The following is a 24,471-nucleotide window of genomic DNA, read 5'->3' on the forward strand; positions in this document are numbered from 1 at the left end:
TTTGGACGAAAGTCTGGTCGGGAGAGTTGCTTGACTTGTTGTCGTGATGGTGGTCGCGGCTATCGTAGCGCCGTTCTTCGCGGCGATTATTATTGCGACTCGTGGTCAGAGCAAGTAGGCCAAACAACTTGGTCGATAGCCTGAGCAGGTCGGTGTCGTCGATCTGCCTCCCTTTGTAGCAAAGAAGCGGGTGACGCGTTGTCGGCGTGGTCGGAGACGTTGCTGGAGTAGTTGGAGTCGTAGCCAACGTGGTTGAAGCCGCCGTCGACGTCGATGAAGAAGTGGTTGGTGCAGATCGGATCTACACCTCCTCCGTGGTCGTGGCGGTGAAGCTGTTGAAGCTGACGGTGAACGTGAAGTCGCCCGCCATGGCCACGAAGTCGGGGATGATGACCATCTCGTTCGCCCTGCCCCTCCTTATATATCCTGAAGGGACAGAGTTACAAGCAAAGTATCCTATTTGGTACAAAATCTTGTAGCCTTGCGGTGCACGCCGACCAGTCGTGCGCCGCACGTCTTCATCTTGTGGGCCGAGCCACCTCTGATGGTGCGGCCCATATAGGCCCATGAGGGTATAGGGGTTTATACCCCCACAGGCTCCCTTTCCTTCGCCCCGTCCTTCTCGAGCGAATTTCTTTGGTCCTTTGTGAAATTTGCTGAGTGTGAGATCCGATGGTTGGCTGAAGAGATTCAAAGATTGCATGATGGAGGTTGCAGCTACCCAAGACCTGGAAGAGACCCTGTCCGACGTGGAGGTCTCAATTTGTGATCTAGTTAGTGCGAAGGAATTTGACTCCATGGCTGCTATTACTTTCGAGTTTAGGGAGTCCATCATCACGCCGTAGGATATTGCAGATATGGTTGATGCTGGATTCTTTAAAGAGGGTCGTGCGATGGTTCCCCCTGCTGGCCAGACGGTACCTGCGCTCGAAGCGGAGTACGCAGTCGTTTTCATGGACTTCTTCACCTGTGGTCTGCGGATGCCGTCGTATGCCTTCCTTCGTCAAGTGATGGAGGCTTTCAACGTTGAGCTGCAACATTTCAGCCCAAATGGGGTACTTACACTCAGTAAGTTCGCTTGGGCGTGTGAATCCTACGGAGCGGTGCCCAACATACCTGTAAATCATGAGATGAATCTTTTAAATCTAGTTAATTTATAATTAAATAATATTTATCAAATAAAAACAAAAATACTATCATAGTGAAATCTAAAATCTTTTCGGAACTAAACAAGACCTTCTGTACAGCTAGCTAAGCTTCCGCCGCTAGCTAGCCCAACTCAACGTGCCCTGCAAACATCACACGCCCGGCTCCACCGGCCCCTTCGTTTTCTAGCGGTGCTTTGTTACATTAAACAAGTAGCCATTTGACAATGATCTGATGCGAATGTTGGCAAACTTGTCCTCTCCAACTCGACAAAACGGACATCAGATCGGCCGGCGTCAACCTGTATACTACTCGTACGGCCTTGTTGAGTTCCGAAAAAATTTCGGATTTCGCTACTATACTATTTTCGTTTTTATTTGATAAATATTGTACAATCATGAACTAACTAGGATCAAAAGATTCGTTTCGCGATTTACAGACAAACTGTGTAATTAGTTTTTGTTTTCGTCTATATTTAATGCTTCATACATGTGCCGCAAGATTCGATGTGACGGAAAATTTTAAAAACTTTTTGGATTTCGGGTGAACTAAACAAGGCCGTAGATGAAAAAAAAAGAGCGAATCTAACCGGGGAACCGACGTCTTCTCGATCCATGTAGTAGACAAAAACACCTGTACGACGCATGCAGCGGAAGTGGGGGCCCGGCTACAGCTCTACAGCTACGAATTGAAAGAGACACTCGACTCGATCGGCGGTGGCGCTTAAAACTAACATCATCTCTGATTACATATCCAACCGCTCACTGCCGCATGTTCACGCCACGTCCAATGCCGATAGGCCAATCGCGTTAACAGATTGCCAAAAACAACCAGCCGATCCCTATCGTCGGCACTTCTCACTTTCTCAAGTGTCAACTTCGCCAGCCGCGAACACGCCAACGCCTCGCTACATGACATGATAATAATGTTTGGTTGCATTCGAATCTATCTCAATTTATGACCTAATTTTACTAGGTTGGACGAGGGCTTGATCAGCAGCTGGTGAGATTTGGTTCCGGTAACATAATATGGAAGCTTTTGTCACGTATATATAATGTACTTTCTTCGTTCCAAATTATAAGCCGTTTTAACTTTTCTTGAAGACATATTGTTTTATCATGTATCTAGCATGCATGGAATATTAAATATAGACGAAATTAAAAACTAATTGCACAGTTTGTCTGTAATTTGCGAGACGAATCTTTTAAGCCTAGTTAATTAACAATATTTATCAAGCAGAAACAAAAATGCTACAATGTTCTGAAAAAATTTCGTTGAAGAACTAAACACGGCCCTAGTGTAGGAGCTGAAAACTGCATGCAAGCTGCTAGTTAATTTATCGTCGTCTAATATGAATATCAGCTATGAGACGACAGTAGTTTATACAGTTAATATTAGCTCAAGAGATAAATGGAATATTACATTACTTGAAAGGCCACAATTCACAGTTCAGTGTTGTACAACCTTGGCTCCTCGATATGTCTGAATGACAGTTAAAAAAAGAATGGAGGGAGTAGCCTTTTCTATTTACACTACCATAGAACCTATTTACAACAACAGCTAAACGATTTTTAGCGGTGGCTGCTCCAAACATTACTAAGCATGTGTTGCTACAAATAGAGTATTTTGTAGAGGCAGGTTCTCAAACTAGCCTCCCTAGAAATCCAAAACAACATGAGCCCGCCACTGAAAACCGAAAAAAGGAAAACAAGAAAACGCACCAACGCCGTCCTCAGGCCAGGCCACCGTGCCCTACCGATAAAACCACGTCTAAAAAAAATCAAGGCACCTCTGAAAATTGTTTTTTAGTAGAGAATAGTGTTAGATTAGTAGTATATTTAAATTGAACTTACAAGTCAAAGTGCCATGGTGGAGATCATATCGCTGTGAGTATAAACTAGATCCATGGCTTTTTAAAACGGGTAAACTAAATTCTAGTTGTTGTCGCTTTAACTTGGTTTTATTTTTCTATAAGAACAGAACATATGCCAACCCGCAATTCTAGACTTCTACTTAGGTACGCAATTACTATGTAACAAGTTCATCTCCTAGTATAGAAAACTAATCACTGATCACAAGGTGACAAGACTACACACCAAGACGATATTATTATTATTAGAAAGGATTCGAGAATAAAGACTCGCCGCCATATGACGATCAGATTCACAGTTCAGTTCCCTCGCTCGTTCTGCAGTGAGATCAATGTTAGCAAAAGAGATGAAGAGAGAGGCAATCACTATCGCTCACATACACAAAAATAAAAGGTATAGTAGTAGTCCAGGATAACAGAGTTGACGCCATCTATCAGCCATACAGGGGAGACGGAGAGAACTAGTACACGCTAATTGGTTGAACATATCACTAGAGTGAAAATAGTTACTGTATGCAGTCCCCATCTTAAATAAAGTTTATCTGAAGATAGTATATATAGCCTACTGCAGTACTGCACATCACAACTCTATCATTATGCCTAGCTGAAAGATACCAGTAGCAGTTGACTCAACATGACCTTAAACGGGTTTTCTTCTAATTTTATTGGATGATCTATCCGTCATACTTATTCATTCGTCATCGTGGAGACATGTTGATTGAGTTGATTAGGAGGCTTGTAGTCGTCACCCTAACAAATTATCTCCCTGATGCCCATTAATAATACTTGGTATTTGATCTGTACATCATGCATAATTTGGTGAATCACTGACTCGCGTCATGGATCACTGTCACAGTCACGACTGTTATTATGATTGTTAGCGCAGAGAACACATGCCCTGAACAACTACGGCGAAAGGAAACCAGGGTAAGCTCAAGCTTGGGGGAACAAGCCATAGCTTAGGTGCTCATGACCAAAATTAAGCATACCCATGAAATCTAGGAAACTAGCTTGGCCTTGTTTGGATGTCTATGTATCCACCTTAATCCAGGTGTGTTTGGTGTGGAATCTAAACAATAGTGCCTTGTTGAAGAGGTTAGCGAACTGTGAAGAAGTAGGCACATACTCCCTGGTCCATTTATCGGAGTCATCTTACCGAAAAAAAATCTCCAAGAATCAGATTCATCTACACCTTTTTCCAAGCACATACGGCTCATCTTACTAGTCTAATTAATTCAACCGTCTGCATGCAGCTCCTTTTAATGGTCGAATTAATTTCTCCTTGGTCACTGCACATGACTCTAAAATGACTCCGATAAATGGACAGAGAGAGTATATGCATGACACGAACATCACCACTAGCAACACGCTCCCGAACGAAGTCAGTCTCAATGTGCTTTGTCTATTGATGCTGAACAGGGTTCGAAGACATGTAGAAAATGTTGATATTATCACAATAGGCCAGTGTGTTGCGATGAAGGGGAGTGTGCAACTCGTAACCATGAGGCTTTAGCAACAACGCATTGGCAACAACTCTATATTCTGCTTCTGCACTGGAATATGATATTGTGTTTTGACGCTTGGAAGACCAAGAAATAAGATTATCTCTAAAAAACACTGCATAGCTTGAGGTAGACTTGCGTATGTCAGGGCAATTAGCCCAGTGGCCGAAAAACCAGCCCAAGATGCACAGTTCCTCAAATGTATTGAAGAATCCACTTTAGAGATGTTAAATATGGTTCACGAGGGTCATGCATACGAAGACTCAAACTTGCTGAGTATGCTATCACATAATTTGCTAATCCATATTTCCTAAGTGAAGGAGAAGGGTGAGGAAGAGATGAGGTAGCTCTTCCTGATAATTAAGGCCCTGTTTAGATTGGAGATGAAAATTTTTTGGGTGTCACATCGGATGTGTCGGAAGGATATCGGGAAGGGTGTAACACCCAAAATTGAATTTTCAAATAATAGGATTTAATTTGATTTATTTAAGAATTTTTGTGAGCATTTAATCTAGAAAATAAGCAATTTTTGGTGGAAAATAAAATTTATCATAAGTTTAGAAACTTGAATTTTGCATTCATGCTGAGAATAGCATTTATTTTTGTGTGTTGTTTCTGTTTTTATTTTATTTATTTTGCACACAAAACTCTATTTGGAAAATGTTTTTGGAAAATAAAATAGAAAAGAAAGAAAAAAAAAAGAAGAAAAGACCCCAACCCCTGGAAACCAGGCCGAAGCTCCCCCTCTCCCCACTCGCGGCTTCGGCCCCGAAAACCAGCAGCGACAACCGCGCACCTCTCCCCTCACCCCTCGCGCGGCCCAGCTCCCTCTCCCGGCCCAACACGCGCGCCTCCTTCTCCCTCCGGCTGACGATCGGGCCCCGCCCCGTTTCTCTCACTGGCAGCACGGGCCCGCAGGCCAGCGGGCGCCTTCTCCTCCTTCCTCTCGCCGTGAGCAAGCTGGACACGGCCGAACCCAATCCCAGGAACACCGCGCGCGATTTCCTTGCCTTTTTTCGCGAATCGTGACCGTATAAAGCTCCTACGACCCCGCCGCGACCTCCCTTTACCGTTTTCCGCACCTCGGGAACCCTAGCCGTCGAGTTCATTGAAGTTTGGATCTCGCCGAGGACCGCATCCTTTCCCCGTCGCGACGCGAGCTTCTCGCTCCCTCTCGGCCCGACCAAAGACGCTAGGTGAGTTCGCGGGCTGCTCCTCTTTCTCCCCGTGCCCGCGGCTTGGCTTTTGGTGCACAGAGTTGGGAGTTTGGCAAACGCCGGCGAGCTCCCAGGCCGCAGCAATGGCGCGCCGCCGCGAGGAGGCTCAGCTCTGGCCGGCCCGCCGCCCGTTTTCCCCCAGACGCGCCCCCAGCCGTCAGATCGTGGATCAACGGTCCCAAACAGAAGATACCCCTTCGGGGTGAAATTTGTTTAAGAGCCCCTGGATAATTTAAGATTTAACCCGCAGTCCTCCTGGCGCCTTTCTCAAACCCGTTTCGTCGTTAGGAAAGCGTAAACCGAGCCAGGGTGTTTCAAAATACGTTTTCCAGTATTTACAGTTTTACCATTGAGTTTGTTTTGCTTATAAAATATTCTTTTTAACTCCGTTTTCGCCCATTCAAATTCCGTTAGATTCGTATTTACGATCTCTACATGTTAGAAGTATTAGTTTACTGTTTTAAAACTTTTTAATTCTGCAGTAGCATTTAATTAATTATTTCTCTATAGGAAATCTTGGAAAATGCATAACTTCTCCGTTTTAATTCCGATTTTCGTGAACTTTACGTTTGTGTGATCGTAGCGCTGTGTAGATTATTTTCATAAACTTTTATATTTGTTTTACCACTGTTTGGTGTATTGTTCTAATTATATCTTGTTTGCTTCGTGTATGATTGTCTACATTGGATTGTGTGTTGTTGATTGATGATTGGGATTAGACGGTGAGCCGTACGTTGGTGATCAAGACCAAGCCTTTGAGGACCAGCAGGCTCAGGAGAGCTTTGAGCAAGGCAAGTATAACTTGGGATCATCCTTGTTACCTATTCACTTATAATTACACATATATATCATATGCATGCTATCACCTTGTCGACCTTAGCAAAATCATAGATGATTGTTACCTGTATTCCTTGCTACCTACTTGATATGCATTTGGTGTAGATGTGCTAGTGGTTGATATAATCCATGATCTTGTAAGATGATTAATAGCTACGCAATGAACATAAAAGAATGACAAATAACTGTATGAGATCTTGTCTGTACGTGATCACCCGGGATAACAGTGCAACCATGAGGGCTATAATAGATCTGGCTTTAGCTCAGTATGAAGACCTTTTCTAGCTTGTTAGAGGTTACCCGAAAGGACGGAGGGGCTGAACCGTTTTGGGTATAGTGCGAGCCCCTGTCCTTATGTGTATAGGTTGCGCGTCATTGTGCCATTCGGAAGGGGGTATCTATATCTGCGCGCAAAGGAAACCTTGCGGCCCTAACATGTTAGACGAACTTTTGAAAGGCTTCATAGTGATCCCTGCCGACCTCCCTAGGAAGGGGGTTAAGAGATTAGCTACCTCGGGCGAAAGGGTAAATCATGACTCATGGGTAAAGATGTACAACCTTTGCAGAGTGTAAAACTGGTATACTAGCCGAGCTCACGGTCAGGAGCGGCCTTGGGGACATCTACATTAAGATGATGAGCTTATTATGTTATTATGATCATTTGATTATCGTTTATGCTATAAGTTAATTATGCTTACACTTGATCATGTGATTAATAGATTATTTATGCTACCTTGACAATTGCTATTTAATTATGAACATGCTATCCACCATTAAAAGCTAAATGCAGTCAAACCCGTGTCAGCTATTTGAGCCTCATGAACCCCTGGTTATACTTGTTGAGTACGATATATGCTCACTCTTGCAATTTCCCAACACCTCAGGTTATGATAATGAAGATGACTGGAATGAGGATTATCGTTATGAGTACTAGGTTTGGAGTCAACCAGTCAACAGTGTCCCTGTGTGGAGCTTCCGTCGAGAGCGTTGTTTACTTTATGCTATCATATTTGTATGAGACTATGTGATATTTTATATTCCGCTATGTAATAAACACTGCGATGGTACATTTGAGATTTGTCTACTTATGTGTGCGACTGTTTCTAGGGCACATATGAATCTTTTATGCATCCTATTTTGTTCTTAAAATATGGGTGTGACAAAGGGTTTTTAGAAACTAATAAAAAACAAATTACATAGCTCATCTGGAAACTGCAAGACAAATCTATTAAGCATAATTAATCTGTCATTAGCATATGTGGGTTTCTGTAGCACTTAAGGCTAATCGTAGACTAACTAGGCTTAAAAGATTCGTCTCACAATTTTCAACCAAACTGTGTAATTAGTTTATTTTTTATTTACATTTAATGTTTCATGTATGTGTCCAAAGATTCGGTGGGATGGATGAAATTTTTTAATGGGGAACTAAAGAGGGCCTAAGTAAATCTCTTGCACGTCTTTCAAGGTGAACACTAACATCTTCTCCAAAATATTTCTTTGATTTGAAGACCATATATATGGATAATGTATAAAAGCTATAAAAAATAACATTACTTATTATAAACCTCTTGTTAAATTAGACGTGACACGTAGATCTTAAAGCTAGTAGATAGCTAGCCGTTGGAGGCGCGTAGTACTTGCAAAGTGATCGAGGCTAGTAGTCAAGCCAGGATTGATGTGACTTGTCGTATTTATTCGTTCATTTGTTATGTAGGCTTAAAATTTTGTTATGTAGGCTTAAAAAATGCAGATGTAAGGTCGCACGATGCACCAACGCGGCGCATCATCATCTAAATGGAGGAATGAGCGATGATGGGAAATTGGGAATGTGGTGGCATGCATACGATTCGAGAGTGCGCGCGATGCACCATGTCCGGATGGTACCGCGGGCACCGCAACACATTAAAGAGGTATCGAGACTATAGTGCCTTGGATCACAACGTGCTCTCTATTGTTCTATAACATCTTTGCATGATCTGCATGTATTGTGGACCAATCAATTGTGGACAAACAAAGATCCCTCAGAAAAGATAAAGCCACTGCAAATCTTGCTTCATCTGGGGCCTTGTTTACTTCCACCCAAAAACCCAAAATTTTTTAAGATTTCTCGTCACATCGAATCTTTACATGTATGCATAGAGTATTAAATATAGACAAAAATAAAAACTAATTGCACAGTTTGGTCGGAATTGACGAGACGAATCTTTTGAACCTAGTTAGTCCATAGTTTGATAATAATTACCACAAACAAACGAAAGTACTACAGTGTCGCGAAATTTTTTCCCTTGCAACTAAACAAGGCTTGGGTTTTCTAGCGATTGCGAAAAACAGTGATAAAATCTAGATAGGTCTATTTGTTTAGGCTTTGTTTAGTTCCAAAAATTTTCAAGACTCTCCGTCACATCTAATCTTTGAACACATGCAAGGAACATTAAATATAGATGAAAATAAAAACTAATTGCACAGTTTGTGTGTAATTTACAAGATGAATCTTTTGAGCCTAGTTACTCTGTAATTGGATAATATTTGTCATATACAAATGAAAGTGCTACAGTATCAAAAACCAAAAATTTTCGCGAACTAAACAAGGCCTTAACTGGGGATAGTTTGCACACATGTCCTTATAATAAAGTAAATGATTAAGGGGCTGCTTAGCTCCTACCTTAGGCAAGTGTTACATGTAGCTAAAATTCTATAAAAAAAGTGTTACAAGCTAAAAAAATGTGTTAAGAAAAATTTAAAGTCGCACTTTGCCATATCCAAAGGATTTTTTTGTACTTTTTCTCTAAAATATGGAGTCAAAGAATCATATCTAAATTTAGCTGCCAACCAAACACAACAACCACAACTTGATCAAACTTGTCTAAAATAAAGTTTGGCAAAATATGCCTAGCAACCAAATATCCCTAAAACATATATATATATATATATATATATATATATATATATATATATATATATATATAATACGACAAAATGAAAGGGTAGTGCCACTTTTAAAAGTTTTTAGGATAGCATTCGCGCATCTCCTGAATATAAATATTCCACACGCGACGAAAAAAAAAAGATGTGAGGATCTTGGTATGAATATGAACCAAACGATGATTATAGCCGCATGGGACTGCAAACATAGGAAAAATCAATTCAGTTTTTTTGACAGAATGGAAAAAACAACCATGCAAACCTATATTACGCGGTAGTTGTTTACTAACTATAAAGGCTTAAGCTCTCAAACTACATGTTCTCATACATCCTTCTAGATAATATAACAAATAATGACACTAACATAAACTTAATAGTCCATCTAAAAAATAAATAAAAGGAGTACTTTGTCCAAAACAGGTGTTTGTCCCATATGTTCGATTTGATTAGAATGTTCTCAATGGCGCCGGTGCTTTTAATTTGTCCTGGTTTCACAGCTAGCACAGATTGATGTGCACTTTCTTTTTAGCAGATTGCGTACATGCTCATTACGTGACTGTCGCAACCACACGTAACACACTACCAGCAGAGGTCACAAAAGCCTAATGAGACGCGTTGATAAGAGATTCTATCGTAGTGGTCGGGTACTTGATACACACCAATGCATGGTACCTAAAAAGAGATGGTACTTTTTGTGCAAATGGGCTTGAACTTTTGATAGCAAAAAGGTCGCCTCAACCAATCCTGGAACTCTGCCTTCCAAACCTTCCTAACGTAGAAGCTCTTTAAATCGTGCTCTTACATGAAAATGAGGTGAAATGAAGCTGAAAATATTAACTTTTCATAACTACACCTCATATTTATGGGACTGTGTAGGATTCATATATAAGAGCATGTTTTTTTAAAAAAAAAAACCTACATGTAGAACTGTTTGTCAAACGGATTTTCAATACAGCCTAGCTTCATCCAGAAATCATAATCATATTCCTGATTCTTCCCACTTCCAATAAATCACCCCTTTTATCATGGGATGAAAGATAGAGCTCTTTATGCCTGTCTTTGTCATTCCGAATATTGAGTCCCGTTGATGCTTTCTTTGTTCCATATATGTACGTTTGGCCAAGTTTTTTTTCAGTTCTATATAGTTCATTTTATTTGCTCTCCGGTTTTCTTCTCTCTCTCTTTTGTTATTTGATTAATTGGTGCCTCCTAACTTTTCGCCAATTCCGCTCAACTGTTTTTTTTACTTATAATCAATTGGACAAGAGTGAATCGATGTATCAGTCTACACCAACCGTATACATCCAAATTAAACTTCGAAGTTTGACTGTTGCTCGTATTCAACTATTGTCCAATTTGCAAGAACAAAATAGGTAGAGTCGCAGGCCAGGTATCCCTCCTTTCTCCACTTACAATGTCTCGTTGGAAAAGCGGAAATCGTTGTTCTGAAATGCCTTCAGGTTCTCCGCATTCAGGGATTCCCTTTTTGTAAGTGCAAGTATAGGAACATTTTTGTTATCATAGCTCTTGGTTCCTTTTTGCACACGGTGATTGTGTGTTCTGTAAAAGTTTCTATACTCTCATACTAGCCAAACCGGTCATCCACAAAACCAACCATCTTTAATTTAATACCTCCCCTATTCAAAATTATAAAACGTTTTGACTTTTCTAGATATATTATTTTCAACATGTGTTTAGCCATATTGTATATCTAAGACCGTCTCCAACAGCACAACCTATACCCAAAATAGGTCCTGCAAAATGCTTTGCCTACCTAGAAATACCTTCCAATAGATGATCCAAACAGATGACCTATTTTGCCTATCGATCGAATCGACACGCAAAAAAAACGTCCTCTCTGGACGACGGCACAAATGAAACACACTTGTAGTGGTGGGCCCGGCGACAACGAGGCGCGGTTAGAGGCGGGTGGTGGCGCTCGACGGGGAGGCGGGCGAAGCTTGGCAGGGTGGGAGGCAGGCAGAGCTCGACGTCGAATTGGGAAGCCAGCGGTGGCGGATCTGAGCTACTCCCTCACATGCGGCCGCCAGATCCAGGCTGCTCCTCGCCCGCGACCGCCGGATCCGAAAGGGAGAGGAGGAAGAGATGTCGTGTTCAACGATGGAGGGGAGAGAGGGAGGGGCGGTGCCGAGGTAGAAGGGAGAGAAGGAGGGGCGGCGCTCGGCGAGGATTTGTGTTCGCTGTTGGAGTATGCTAGTTTTGGGTGTGTTGCTCATTTGTTGTGTGTGACCTAAACGTGTGAAAGGTCTCAGTTTGGGTCGGCTCTGTTGGAGATAGTCTAAGTGCATATAAAAGTTATGTATCAAAAAGTCATAACATCTTATATTTTGGAATGGAGGAGTAATAGTGTTTTTTTTTTCAAATACAATAAAGACACCAATTTTTTTTGTATGCACACATCTTATTATCCCTATAATGCTTATAGTAATATATTGCTATTTAGTATAGAGCATATACTACAAAAGTTTTTTTTGGATACTCCACATTTCCGCATACTGAAAAATTATGGGGAGCAGAAACCTTTCTAGAGCATTTGGTTTGGGGAATCAGCTTATTTTAGATGGTGTGATCCAGGTTATTTCTCAAATTTAGTAGAATAACTATATTTCTCATGAGCTCTTTTACTGTGGTTGGGGGTACCTCTTGGTACCTCTTGGTTCCTAATCAAATTATTAACTCTAATTAATTTAAAGAGTGGAAGGTTACTATAGTAATTACGCACCCCTCCCACACAACCCCTCCCCGCAAGGCCGCCCAGCACAATCGCAAAAAAAGGCCGCAACCCACCGCTGCCATCTCGCCCTCGCCGTCTCGCCCTCGCCATCTCGCGCCGCTACCACCGCCGGTCGGCCTGCGCCATCACGTAATGCCCAAACGCACACATGGAAGGACACAACTCGCCGTGACCTCGCCCTCGCCATCGCACACGCCGCCGCCGCCTCGCCCTCGCGCGGCCCCGCCGGTGGCCTGACCTCACCTGCGCTCAACGCTAAGGGCCCGTCGCTCCTACAGGCTTGCCCCCACCCGCGGCATTGTGGCAGCTGCCGAGGAGTGCTTGGCCCTCGTCGGTCACTCCGTGCCCTCCGTCGACAGCCGCTCGCCACCGTCCCCGCCGTGGACATCGCTCACGCGGTCGCCTCCGCGTATCCCTTCTGGAGTTTAGCGTCCGCCCCCGTCTCCGTGGAGAACTCTCTGAACTCAGAAGGCCAAGGTTTCCCTCCTCTGCACTTGTTCTGCGTTTGATTTAGAGGAAAACAAGTGATTTTGATTTGCTTTTTTGTTAGATCCGTATATATAACAGAGAACAATTCAACAACCAGATGTGTGTTAAATTTCTTTTTTTTTTTCTAGACGAGTATGGTTTCACAAACACAAAACCAAGAGAGAAAGGTCATGATTATGCATTAAGAAAGGAACCATTGCTCGTGGTAGCAAGAGAGGCACAAATGTGAACCATACCTTTAGCTTTCCAGAAGCATACAGGTTAAACAGTTTTTCAAGATGATCTTTCCACAGGTGCGCATATTGAATCAGAAAAAATCCAGCCTGAAATTAGAAAGATAAGATCTCACAGTTTTAGGCTACATTTATCCCTGCAGTGGCTTTACAAGCACTTCTTTTTCTAGATCTGGTTGTGGTAGTCAGCAAGAGGCATAAGAATTTGCATTATACCAGATTCAGTGTGTGATAACTATGATCTGTGTAAAAGCTTCCACTACAATGTACAGTATCCTGATAAATTATTTAGGCTACCTTCGAACACTAGCTCAGGTAACTGTAAGCATGATCTCAACAAATCAATAATCTTTCCTAGGAACAGATGGCATAAGCCCAAAGCATATTTATTAACTGCACCAGATGAAAATTGAACAATTTATAAAGCACTTGTAGTGTAGTCCCTAACAAGTAACAACTTTGTGCAGATCTGCCCCTCAACTCCTTAGTACTTTTAATATGTGAAAAATTTTCTTTGGTGAAGCACATAATAATTTTGACTTATTCTGTATTACCCACTGGAGTCACCACTCAGAGCATATAATAAATCGATGAATGCAAGGTACAGAGCCTGCCAAAATTCAAAAGTATACCTGAGAGATCATACCAATTACAATGATACGTCCATAGACTGCTAGAGCATTCAGACACACATCAAATGTTTCCCCGCCTACTGTTTCGTATATGACATCGACCCCTCTTGGAAACTCTTTATTCAGAACCTGGAATCGAACATTAGAACTATCCTTATTGAGCAGTACTCTGGCTGACTATATTCTATATGGATTTGAGTATAAATGTTATCGAGCTTAAATATTAGAAATATAAACAACAAACTCTGCATTATAAACAGGTGGCAAATAAATATGAAAGGCTGTTAACACATTAGGTAGCCTATTTATGCCCTGACATATGAATGTACAACTTCATATGTGCAGTTTTATAAAGAATTGATATTATTCTTGAAGCTGATATATTTTTATATTTTCTAATAAAATACAAGGGCAGTCCTTAAATATGTACTTATTCTACAACATTAGTCCATATGCTTGATAGGAGACATGTCTTTCTTCAATTAGTCTAATTAATTAGTTATGTGGAATTTAATTTGTTCTGTGGTAATATTGTTGATGGATATAGGAGGAAATGCCGGATCTTGAGTCATTGCTAGAGTACAATGAAATTGTTAGGAAGATGTTTGCTAATGAAGAAGAAGGATTTCAGTTCTATAACAACTACGGTTCAGAGAAAGGTTTTAGTGTGAGGAGAAGCTATTGTGAGTGGGACAATGGCCATAATGAGATGACCCTTCGGAAGTTCGTTTGCAGTCGTCAAGGTTTCCGTGAAGAGAAGCAGCTGAAGAGGGCGATTAAGAAGCGGAAGCCGCGGAATATTACCCGTGTTGGGTGTCTTGCTAAATTTGTGATTGCACGAGATCAGATCACAGGGCAGTGGTATGTGATTGCACGAGATCAGATCACCAGCCCTTATAGGCCTTTTTAGAGCTATGTGCTGTCTATTTAGTAGGCTAAATTTAATCTTTAGTTTGTCTATATTGCTACAACAACGATGTGTGTTAACACCTAAACGAGTGAAATTAGTAGCAAGTAAAGAGTTCAAACTTACATTGCGTTTGGTTGTCTGATAATTTTGATCTCCAGCAGTTGTGTGATAAAATAACATGCTACTTTCGATACCTTGAAGCTTCCCAAATCTAATGGACCTGTGGACATGAAACAATTTGGATGTCACCTATAACAGATCAAGCAGATTTTCGATGAATTGTAGTGATATTATTAAGGAAACAATCACTGAGACATTAACCAAACATGCACAATTACAGAAGAAACACATGAGCAAAATTACCAGTGGATTTATTTCCCTATGCACACTGATTAATAACAATCGAAGATTATGAAGTACCCTGTCAGCAGAAGAACATGAACATACCCTTTGGCCGTTCCGACGGCGATATTCATCCGTGTCTCCCACGTCAAGGGGCTGACAGGCCCGACGTCGCCTTGCAGCCACTGCTCCAAGTTGCCGTTTTCGACAAACTCGTAAAGGAGCATCCTGTGAAAGCAAATTTATGGCATTGCCAGTGAGTATCGATCAATCAGACTATCAGCAAACATGGCCGACAGTTATTCAGGTGAATTCACAAGTGTGGGTGCTCACCGTTTAGGGCCTTCCGCACAGTACCCGATGAGACCGACAAGGTGCTTGTGCCTCACTTTGCCGATGGCTTCTACCTCCACCTTGAATTCCTTCTCGGCCTGACCCCCAAAAACAAATCATCATCTCAATCAACAAGCATGCCGACTAGTAAAGCTATCGTCATCAGAACATAAACTTCTATCCACTGTCCATTTTATCTCTCCAGATTACCCTAAATGTCGTAGCATGGTATGGTTGAGGTAAGAAACAGCAATAACTGTTGCTTCTATGGCAATCTATCAGGAACCCACGTGCATGCATTTGATTCCCTTCCCTTGAAAGCTAATGCTTCTTCAATGTTCATTGCCCTGACTATTTTAGTTTGATATATATATGCCTACGAAGTTGAATTGAAAGGAAAAGATGGTCGTCGCTTTGCCTTTCCCCTGCTTTATCTTTTCTGAACATAGTTGTACCATGAACTAGGCCGGTTAATTTAATTTACACACATCGATTTAGGAATTAGTTAGATGCTCAAGTAATGAGGAATTTTTTAATCTCAAAGGGGACGCCTGAGTTCCATGCTTTAACCATATAATCTTCTGCTTCTGGGATAGAAAAGAAAGATACCAGCAGTACAATGGAAAAGGGACAGTGAAGAACAGGACACTCACTTCTGATCAAACAAGTCCTTGACCGCGACGACCTCGCCGTGATGATCCTCCTACTAATCATCCTTGTTGCTACCATCACAGCCGCCGTGGAAGCCGCTCCTTCGCCACCAGTGCCTCAGCAATCGTCCCCAGAAGCTGACAAGAAGATCAACGAGGTGAATCTGACACTGAAGAAGGTCTTCGACGATGTCATCGCCACCGCCCCGCCGGCCAAGAAGCAGGAAGCCATAGACGCGACCACCAAGCAGCTCCAAGTCGCCGAGCGCGCCCTCGCCAAGGCCAAGGCAGGAGGCGACGAGAAGGTCGCGAAGCTCGCCATGTCCTACGAGCTAAGCGCCAGGATCGTCACGGAGACACTGACGGCTATGAAGCTGGAGCGCGGATGGGCAAGGATGCCGTGGTACACCGTGCCATAGCCTCCCTCCCCAACCACGTTCTCGTGGCAGAACCGGCCCGTGGCGACCTCCACCTCCGTGAGGTCGTACCACCTCCCCCACCCCATCTCCATCTCGACTCCCGCCGCGGGTGCCCCCCCGCCGCCGCCGACGGCCCTGAGCGCCGGATCCGCCTTCCTCTTCACCGGCGACTCGAGCGAGCTCGCGGCCGCGGAGGAGCTGGCCACGCCAGTGGAGGTGGCGGTGGCACCCGCCCCGCCGGCGCCCTGGTCCGCGCCGACGACCTTCTCCTTGCGCGCGGACGACGCCGCGCGGGAGGAGCCGGAGGCGGAGGCTGAGGACGGCGCGTGCTCGACGCGCGACAGCGAGGGCGGCCTGGCGCCCCGCCTGCGCGCGAAGAAGAGGGCAGCGGCCACCGCGGAGAGGACGAGCAGGGCGACGAGTGCGGCGGCGGCGCCCACCGCGACGAGAACCGGCATGCCGAAGAGGGTGGTCTTGGAGTTGGAGCCGCCGTCGGCCGGGGCTGCGCCCGCCCCGCCAGCGCTTCCTCTGACCTCATCCTCCTGCTTCCTTCATGGCCGACGCGGCAGCAGCCAAACGAAGGCGAGGTCGGCGGTGGCGGTACAGCTGGCCCGGCTCTGGTGGATCTATGCGGGACCGGATCTCGCCTCCTCCGCCTCAGACAGCCACGCCCGTGAACGCACCTTGCTGCCCGCACTCTTCGGCAGCGGGGACTGCAGAGGATGGATCCCGCGCCCTGGATGCCGCAGCCCTGCCCTTGCGCTTGCCCTTGCCCTCGCAGCCGGCGCCGCCGCAGTGAGTGAGAATGGAGAAGAGAGACGAGAGAGTGGCCAGATCGAAGAGGTAGAGAAAACATGTGATAATATATTACTTCAATTCAATCAATCATTTCTATACTAGTTAGATATTATTTTTCTAATATATATTTACCATTCTACCCTTAATTACATAAATAAATCTCAAAAATAGAATTATCCTAGTGGGTTTCTTCCACCAATTTTAGTATGCACTTAGTGCATATGACCCCACCATTTAGTATGCACTTGGTGCCTCTTCCATTGGTTCCTCTTGGTTCCTTTGCCTTTTTAGCCGTCGGATCGGCTCTCGTGGACCGTCTATTTTTCGACAACCATTGTAAAACTGATCTCCAGTGCAATCGGCCAATTGTGTAATTCGCCAAACCAAATGCTCTAGAAATGACCTCGTGGTGTGATCCACTCCTTTGGCCGTTTACATGGAGATCTCGAGCAGCGAATGGCAAAACCGCCGCTGCGCATGCGCCGCCGTGGAGCTCCGAGTGCATACACTGGCACACTGCGACCGGGCCTGAGGCCTTGGTTAGTTTGTGAAAATTTTTTGGAGTATTTTGTTTATATTTAATAATTATTGTTTAACTATAGACTATTTAGATTTAAAAATTTTATTTTATAAATTATAGATAAATTGTATAATTAGTTATTTTTATCTATATTTTATTTATACATGTGTCTTAAGTGTGATGGAGAATCTTAAAAAAATTTAGAACTAAACAGTGCCTAAGAGCATCTCCAACATTTATGCGATTGGAATTTGCCATTTGTTGGAGTTTGCTAAGTCCAAGTGTTTGTCATCTCCAACGTTTTGCCAAAGAAAAAATAAGTTCATCTCCAAGTATTTGTCATTTTTGACTTGGCATTTCCCAAAATAGTGGACCCAACTATTTTTGTCTGGAAATCTTTCATCTTCGCAGAAAATTCTCTCACGCGGGTGCTTTCTTTTTCGCGCGCAATTCCTTCGCCCGTCGCGCGCAATTCCTTCGCCAGTCGCCGCCAATTCTCTCGCGCGTCGCGCGGCCGTGTTCATCCCGCAAGTCCACGTCGCCACTTGGTCCAAGTCGTCGAGATCCGATCGAGGCAACAGTCCCAGGGTGCACCGCGGCATCCAGGTCCCAAGGCTTTCGCAAGGAGGGCTTCGAGGTCGCCAAAAGAGGTCGCTGATTGATCCAGGCCTCGCGTCGCTGTAAGAAAAGGAGACGGCGATGGATCTCCTTCGTCGCCGCGCGAAGAAAGGAGGCGGCGCGCGGGGAAAGAAAAGAGTCGCGCGCGGGGAGGAGTCGTCTCGCGGCAAACTACCGCGACGTGGGGAGTACGGGCACGACAAGGAGTCCAAGATTCTCGGGATATCAAAATTGCCAAGCCATTGTGCCTATGCAAAAATGTCAAGTTTGGTCCATCGAATGCCAAGTTTGCCAAAATGCATAAGTCAAATGCAAAACTGTTGGAGAGTAATTTTTAAGGTTTTGGCAAATTTCAAGAATGCAAAGTCCAATTGCATAACTGTTGGAGATGCTCTAATCAATACCAAGAAAGCCCCACTCCATCAATAGGCGGGTAAGGGTACCCGCCCCCCATCATGGCGGGGTACGTCCAGGGCCACTTAAACGGCCAGGGTCTTCTTTTCTCTGTCTTTGCTTCATTCCATACTCCGTCCTATCCCCGCGCTTGTCGCCGTCCTCCAACTCCGCCACACGGTAGTCCCAGAACTTCGCTGCCGACTGTCCTCCCCCCCCCATCGCCCCTCCCCAGCGGCGGCCACCCATGTGGAAAGGTAAATTTTCTTATCTCCTTTCTGTTTCTATAGTTTAGTCATGTTAGTTTGGTTAGTTATATTATGTTTGGTTAAATTAGTTAGTAAACTTATATTAGTTTTAATCGTATTGATATTGTGGATTATTTTTGAATTGCAAGAACTATAAGTGATATGTGATTTGTGTTGAAACTTTTTTGCGTTTTTAGATGGAGGACTTGTATCGTGAGTCGATTTGGTGGAAAAACGGTCGTCCTAGAGAAATGTACCCCGACATGTCTTGCAAGGATGCCCCCGTGCCTCCCGAGGGACCTTTCCCTAACTGTGACTGTGGTCATCCAGCGCACATGGGCCAATCGAGACATCCAGATACTCCAAGGGAAGGGCACCGTGCAGGGTGGCCTCTAAGCCGTGGAAGGGCGCGGGCCGCGCGGCCTCCAAGACCGCTGAGGGAGGGGGTGCTGCCCCCCTGCAGAAGGCGGCCACAGCCGCCCCGGCCACGCACGAGCGCCAGCACACGCTCGGGGCAGGGGGCGAGGGCGGGGCGGGGGCGGGGATGCGGGCGCGACGCGGCGAGAGCAGGAAGCAATAGGAAGAGAAGGGAAGGGGCAGCCGTTTTGGTGGGCCGGGTACACCCCACCATGATGCGCGGCGGGGCACTCTAACCCGCCATGATTGGTGGCCGGATTTCTTTGCCACGTGTGTAGGTGCACTCCACCGCCATGCATGGCGGGGTGTAGTTCATTTGTCCTGCCATACATGGTGGCAGGGCTAAATGGTCTAGTTTTGAAAAATATTTAGAATTTCGGGTTAGATTTAAAATATGTTTCAAATTTGAGCTAAAAAAATTCGCTGCAGGTGACTGGAGCTGTGGGCCTGAACCATACGCTGGTTTGGTTTCATTTTGCATGCGGATTGGTTTGGTTTAGTCTAGAGGTGAAATGGCAGAGGTGGTTTGGAAATTGGAATAGTCTGATCCTGATAGGAAGAATGGCGTGGCTTGAGTTTGGTTTGGATTTTGAGACCATTACCATCAGGCGGTCGTTCGCCAGGAGAATGAAAATTCTCCTTTTTCTCTAGGCCTTGTTTAGTTCCAAAATTTTTTACAAAATAGGAATAGTACCACTTTCGTTTGTATTTGACAAATATTATCTAATTATGTACTAACTAGACTCAAAAGATTCGTCTCGTCAATTCCGACCAAACTGTGCAATTAGTTTTTATTTTCATCTATATTTAATACTTCATGCATGCGTCTAAAGATTTGATGTGATGGGGAATCTGAAGAATTTTGCAAATTTTTTTAACTAAACAAGGCCTTGTGTTCTGTTCTGCCTCAGCTGCCCTGTACGTACGATTGTACAAAAGCAGAACTGAACTCTGGACTGTTTGCACGGCTAGCTCTTCAGAAATCAGAAGTCCATGCTAACAAGGCCTTGTTTAGGTCTTGTTTAGTTCGCAAAAGTTTTGGTTTTTGGCTACTGTAGTATTTTTGTTTTTATTTGACAAACATTATCTAATCATGGAGTAACTATGCTCAAAAGATTCATCTCATAAATTACAAGTAAACTGTGCAATTAGTTTTTATTTTCGTCTATATTTAATGCTCTATGCATGCGACCAAATATTCGATGTGACGGGAAATCTTAAATTTTTTTGCAAACTAAACAAGGCCAGTTCACCCCAAAAACCAAAAAGTTTTCAAGATTTTCCGTCACATCTAATCTTTCGGCACATGCATGAAGCATTAAATATAAACAAAAATAAAAATTAATTGCACAGTTTACATGTAAATCACAAGATGAATCTTTTGATCCTAGTTAGTCCATAATTAGACAATATTTACCATAAACAAACGAAATTGCTACAGTAGCGAAATCCAAAAACTATTCACACCTAAACAGCCCAAATCACAAATTCAAATCCAAAATCTTTTCGCACCTATAAACACCCAAATCACAGATTCTCGTGTGCATGGACAGTAGGGATGAAAACGGTACGGATATTTTTCGACCGTATTCGAGACCGAATTCGTTTAGAGAGGTTTAGATCTGTCCGTATCCGAGTCCGAATATTTAACATCCGATACCGTATCCGTATCCGAATATTTAAATCGTATATTTATGATGTCGACATCAAATTGTATCTTATCCGACATGGTTGACATTATCCGTATTCGAATCCGAATCCGACCACAAATATGAAAACAAATATGATATCGGTGATATCCGTCCGTATCCGATCCGTTTTAGAGTTTTCATCCCTAATGGACAGTGATGGGGGCAAACGAACGGTGGTACCGTCGGCCAGACACGGAAAGCAACGCCGCCGAAAGGCAGGGGACGTGAGACCATCAGGTCATGCGGCTGCAGCATTGCAGAACGTACATGCGGTGTTAAAGCCAACAATTATCTACCTAGGAGTGGTATAGTCTGCCAACCAACAAAATGTGTGATGACTGATGAAAACGGTACGGATATTTTTCGACCGTATTTGAGACTGAATTCGTTTAGAGGGGTTTAGATCTGTCCGTATTCGAGTCCGAATATTCAACATCCGATACCGTATCCGTATCCGAATACTTAAATCGTATATTTGTGATGTCGACATCCAATTATATCTTATCCGACATGGTTGATATTATCCGTATTCGAATCCGAATCCGACAAAAAATATGAAAACAAATATGATATCAGTGATATCCGTCCGTATCCGATCCGTTTTCATCCCCTAGTGATGAGTGTGTATATCTATCGCCATAATAATGGCATGTTTGGTTCATTCCTAAAGTTTACTAACCTAAATCTAGTCTCATTTAATCACTTTTCACTCAAATGCTATAACTAGTCACCAAATTGTTGCTAGATGGGACTAAACCTCATCTTTTACTCACTTTTCACCTAAACACCCTGACTAAAATGGACTAAAATAAGACCTCTTTTAATCTCTTTTAGTCACCCAAACTAAATACGGGGTGACTAAAGTTTAGTTCCAGTTTTAGGTGAGTAAGATTATGTTTGAATCCATCTGTCAAACTTTTAGTCCTGCTAGAGTGTTTAGATTCATGATAAAAGTTTAGTCATTCATTCTACAATAACCGATTTACCCTCATTTAATTAAGCCCACACGGGTGGGGGGTATCTGGCATCTAAGTGCGCCCCCAAGACATTTTAGTCTAGTTTTGCACTTCTTGAGGAACAAATAAGCAAAACTTTAATCCACCTCATTTGCTTACTTTTGCCCACGTGTTTGGATCTCCATGGTAAAAAAATATATGCTAAAAATGTAAGACTAAAGTTTTGCCGTGAGATCCTATCAAGTCTAAGCTTGTAGGTAAGTGCTCCTCGTGTTTATGTCACGTAGATAAACATTGCAGTACAACTCTACTCCACTGGACCGGACATTACTTGGCACCCCACACACTACACCTCACCTGACGATAAGCCATGGCACCCCACACACTACAACACTAAAGGCTTTGTTTGTGACAAATCTTGTATATTAGGCTCAAAAGATTCATCTCGTGATTTACAAACAAACTGTGTAATTAGTTTTTATTTTTAACTATATTTAATACTTCATACATGTGATATAAGATTCGATGTGACGAGGAATCTTAATTTTTTTTTGTTTTTGGGTAAACTACCGTGCTGTGCTGCTGTACCACCCATGAGAGGCAACAGTGTGCACGTCAAGCCCACAGGTCGCCACTGCTGGATCAGATAGACTGGACCAGACATTAACGGACAGGATTGGACCAAACTGAAAAGGAAATTACTCCGTACCAGTGTGGCTTTAAATGGAAACAAATCAGACGGTGGGGTCATTTGTAAACATGGCCTTGTTTGGTTCCAAAAAAATTTTGCAATATGGACATTCTAGTACTTTCGTTTGTATTTGACAAATATTGTCCAATCATAGACTAATTAAGCTCAAAAGATTCGTCTCGTAAATTGCAGACAAACTATATAGTTAGTTTTTTTAATCTATATTTAATGCTCCATGCATATGCCATAAGATTCGATGTGATAGGGAATCTGAAAAAATTTATAAATTTTTTTTGGGAACTAAGCAAAGAGACATCGCTCCGTCCATAAAGAACACAACTATAGAAAGCATACTGGTCAAATTAGCTTAGGTTTAACTAAATTTATAGAAAAATAATATTAACATCTATATTTTCAATTAAATTTGTTATGAAATATATTTTATAACTAATTTCATGATACTTATTTTGTTTAATAAGTGTTAGTACTTTTTATATAATTGTAGTCTAAGTTTGAATTGTTTGACTCTTCAAGATGTGAGATTTGCATTTGACTCAGGTGCAAAGCGCAGTCAACAAAAATGGCTACCGCAGGCCAAAGAGATAATATGCCAGTAGAATATCAGCTAGGGTTCGGTTAAACACAATCCCAAAAGTTGTTATAACATACCTTAAAATTATATTAAAATAGAAAAGAAGCACACCTTCAATACCACCACTGATGTACTAGAGAGAATGAGGCTCACAGCGTTTTGGCTAGAAGCTTGATAGTGAAAATGATGAGAAGCGGTCTGAGAGAGGCCATCTCAGAGATACACTTGCGTGTGGGGAAGGTCGGGGCTATCTATAGAGTTACCGAGTAGGATTTTGGCCCTTGCGAGGGGCTCCTACAAGGACTAGGTTTTTTTCAAACTGTTGCTTAATCTTTTGATAATTAACATTTAGCAAAATGTTATTCTATTAGTTGTCTTAATGATCAAAACCAAACATAGAGCTTTCAGGGTACGCCGCCTTCTCCTTAACCATCACGTGTCGCTCTCGCCAGAATGATATGATGCGACACTATTTGTTGATGAGGTTGCCTCTTTTGATGCGCTCGTCTAGACTACAAGGTCAACACACACTTCCACTGCTCAAATAGGGACGGCGAGAGTGAGCACATCGTCACATCCATTGCCAAGTTCCAAGGTGGCAACATCTTCACCTGTGCCACAACAACACCATAATGCATAGATTCAGAATTCAACGTTGCTTTGACCTTACCTATCACGTTTGACACTCTATCATCCTAAGCTTCCTTATTGAGTTGTCATTGACACAATTCGAGGAGGATAACGGATCAAAAAGGGGTGATAGTTTTCCTTTTTCGACAACGATGAGAAGATCCAACTAGTGATGATGCAATAGCTCCTCTACATGGATCCACATGCTTCATAAGAGATCGCATGCATCCTTATTGGTGGCAAACAATGTCAACATGTGCCTTGCACAATGATCCTAAGAAGGGGTTGTTTTGGTGGCATTGGTATCATGGCAGTTGTATCGATGGACAACCTTGCTGACGTATTCCGCCCATGGTGTCGCTGCCTCTTTAAGCTTCATTTAGTTATCCAGGAATGATTCCTAGTTGGAATAGATCACTAAGGGGTCGTTCGTTTACGTCGTTCTTGGTCCTTCGTGGACAGGAATAGTTCTGATGCTACAGTTTTTTATTGACGAAGCGATAGATCAGAAATGATTCTGAAATGGTGGTAAATGAACGGGCCCTAATTCGTATAACCTTGATCAGCTAGAATAGTTCCTAGGTCAATTCACCCTAACCGAACGAGGCATTAACATGTTCTTGACTGAATTACCAACGAGATGGTCTTGGAGTTTGCCAG

General features: G+C 43.1%; 1 protein-coding gene across 5 annotated transcripts; it reads right to left on the reverse strand.

Annotated features, from left to right (window-relative positions):
* Window positions 515-16,130, reverse strand: LOC8063080 (prostaglandin reductase-3). Of its 5 annotated transcripts, none has more exons than XM_021457105.1 (7): window positions 15,842-16,118; window positions 15,189-15,286; window positions 14,961-15,083; window positions 14,637-14,733; window positions 13,604-13,732; window positions 12,975-13,061; window positions 515-1,116 (listed from the first exon to the last, which is right to left on the reverse strand). In XM_021457105.1, exons 3-7 carry the CDS (start codon window positions 15,080-15,082, stop codon window positions 1,066-1,068), a joined length of 486 nt encoding a protein of 161 aa, XP_021312780.1. In that variant the 5' UTR covers window position 15,083; window positions 15,189-15,286; window positions 15,842-16,118; the 3' UTR covers window positions 515-1,065. The 5 variants fall into 5 exon arrangements, with proteins under 5 accessions (XP_021312780.1, XP_021312778.1, XP_021312781.1 ...); XM_021457103.1 differs by having other exon boundaries at window positions 518-1,031; window positions 15,842-16,130; XM_021457106.1 differs by lacking the exon at window positions 515-1,116 and adding an exon at window positions 2,526-2,937 and having other exon boundaries at window positions 15,842-16,116.

This window comes from Sorghum bicolor, chromosome 3 (genome assembly GCF_000003195.3).
Source record: "Sorghum bicolor cultivar BTx623 chromosome 3, Sorghum_bicolor_NCBIv3, whole genome shotgun sequence".
Classification (NCBI taxonomy): domain Eukaryota; kingdom Viridiplantae; phylum Streptophyta; class Magnoliopsida; order Poales; family Poaceae; genus Sorghum; species Sorghum bicolor.

Bases quoted from the DNA above. Each gene is read 5' to 3' on its own strand.
- LOC8063080 (XM_021457103.1), bottom strand. From the start codon at position 15,082: ATGCTCCTTTACGAGTTTGTCGAAAACGGCAACTTGGAGCAGTGGCTG. The intron at 13,062-13,603 runs GTATACTTTTGA...TTCTAATTTCAG, and splicing joins TAATTGGTATGATCTCTCAG to GCTGGATTTTTTCTGATTCA. The intron at 1,032-12,974 runs GTATGGTTCACA...GAAATGTTGCAG, and splicing joins ATGCTTCTGGAAAGCTAAAG to CTCAACGTTGAAAGCCTCCA.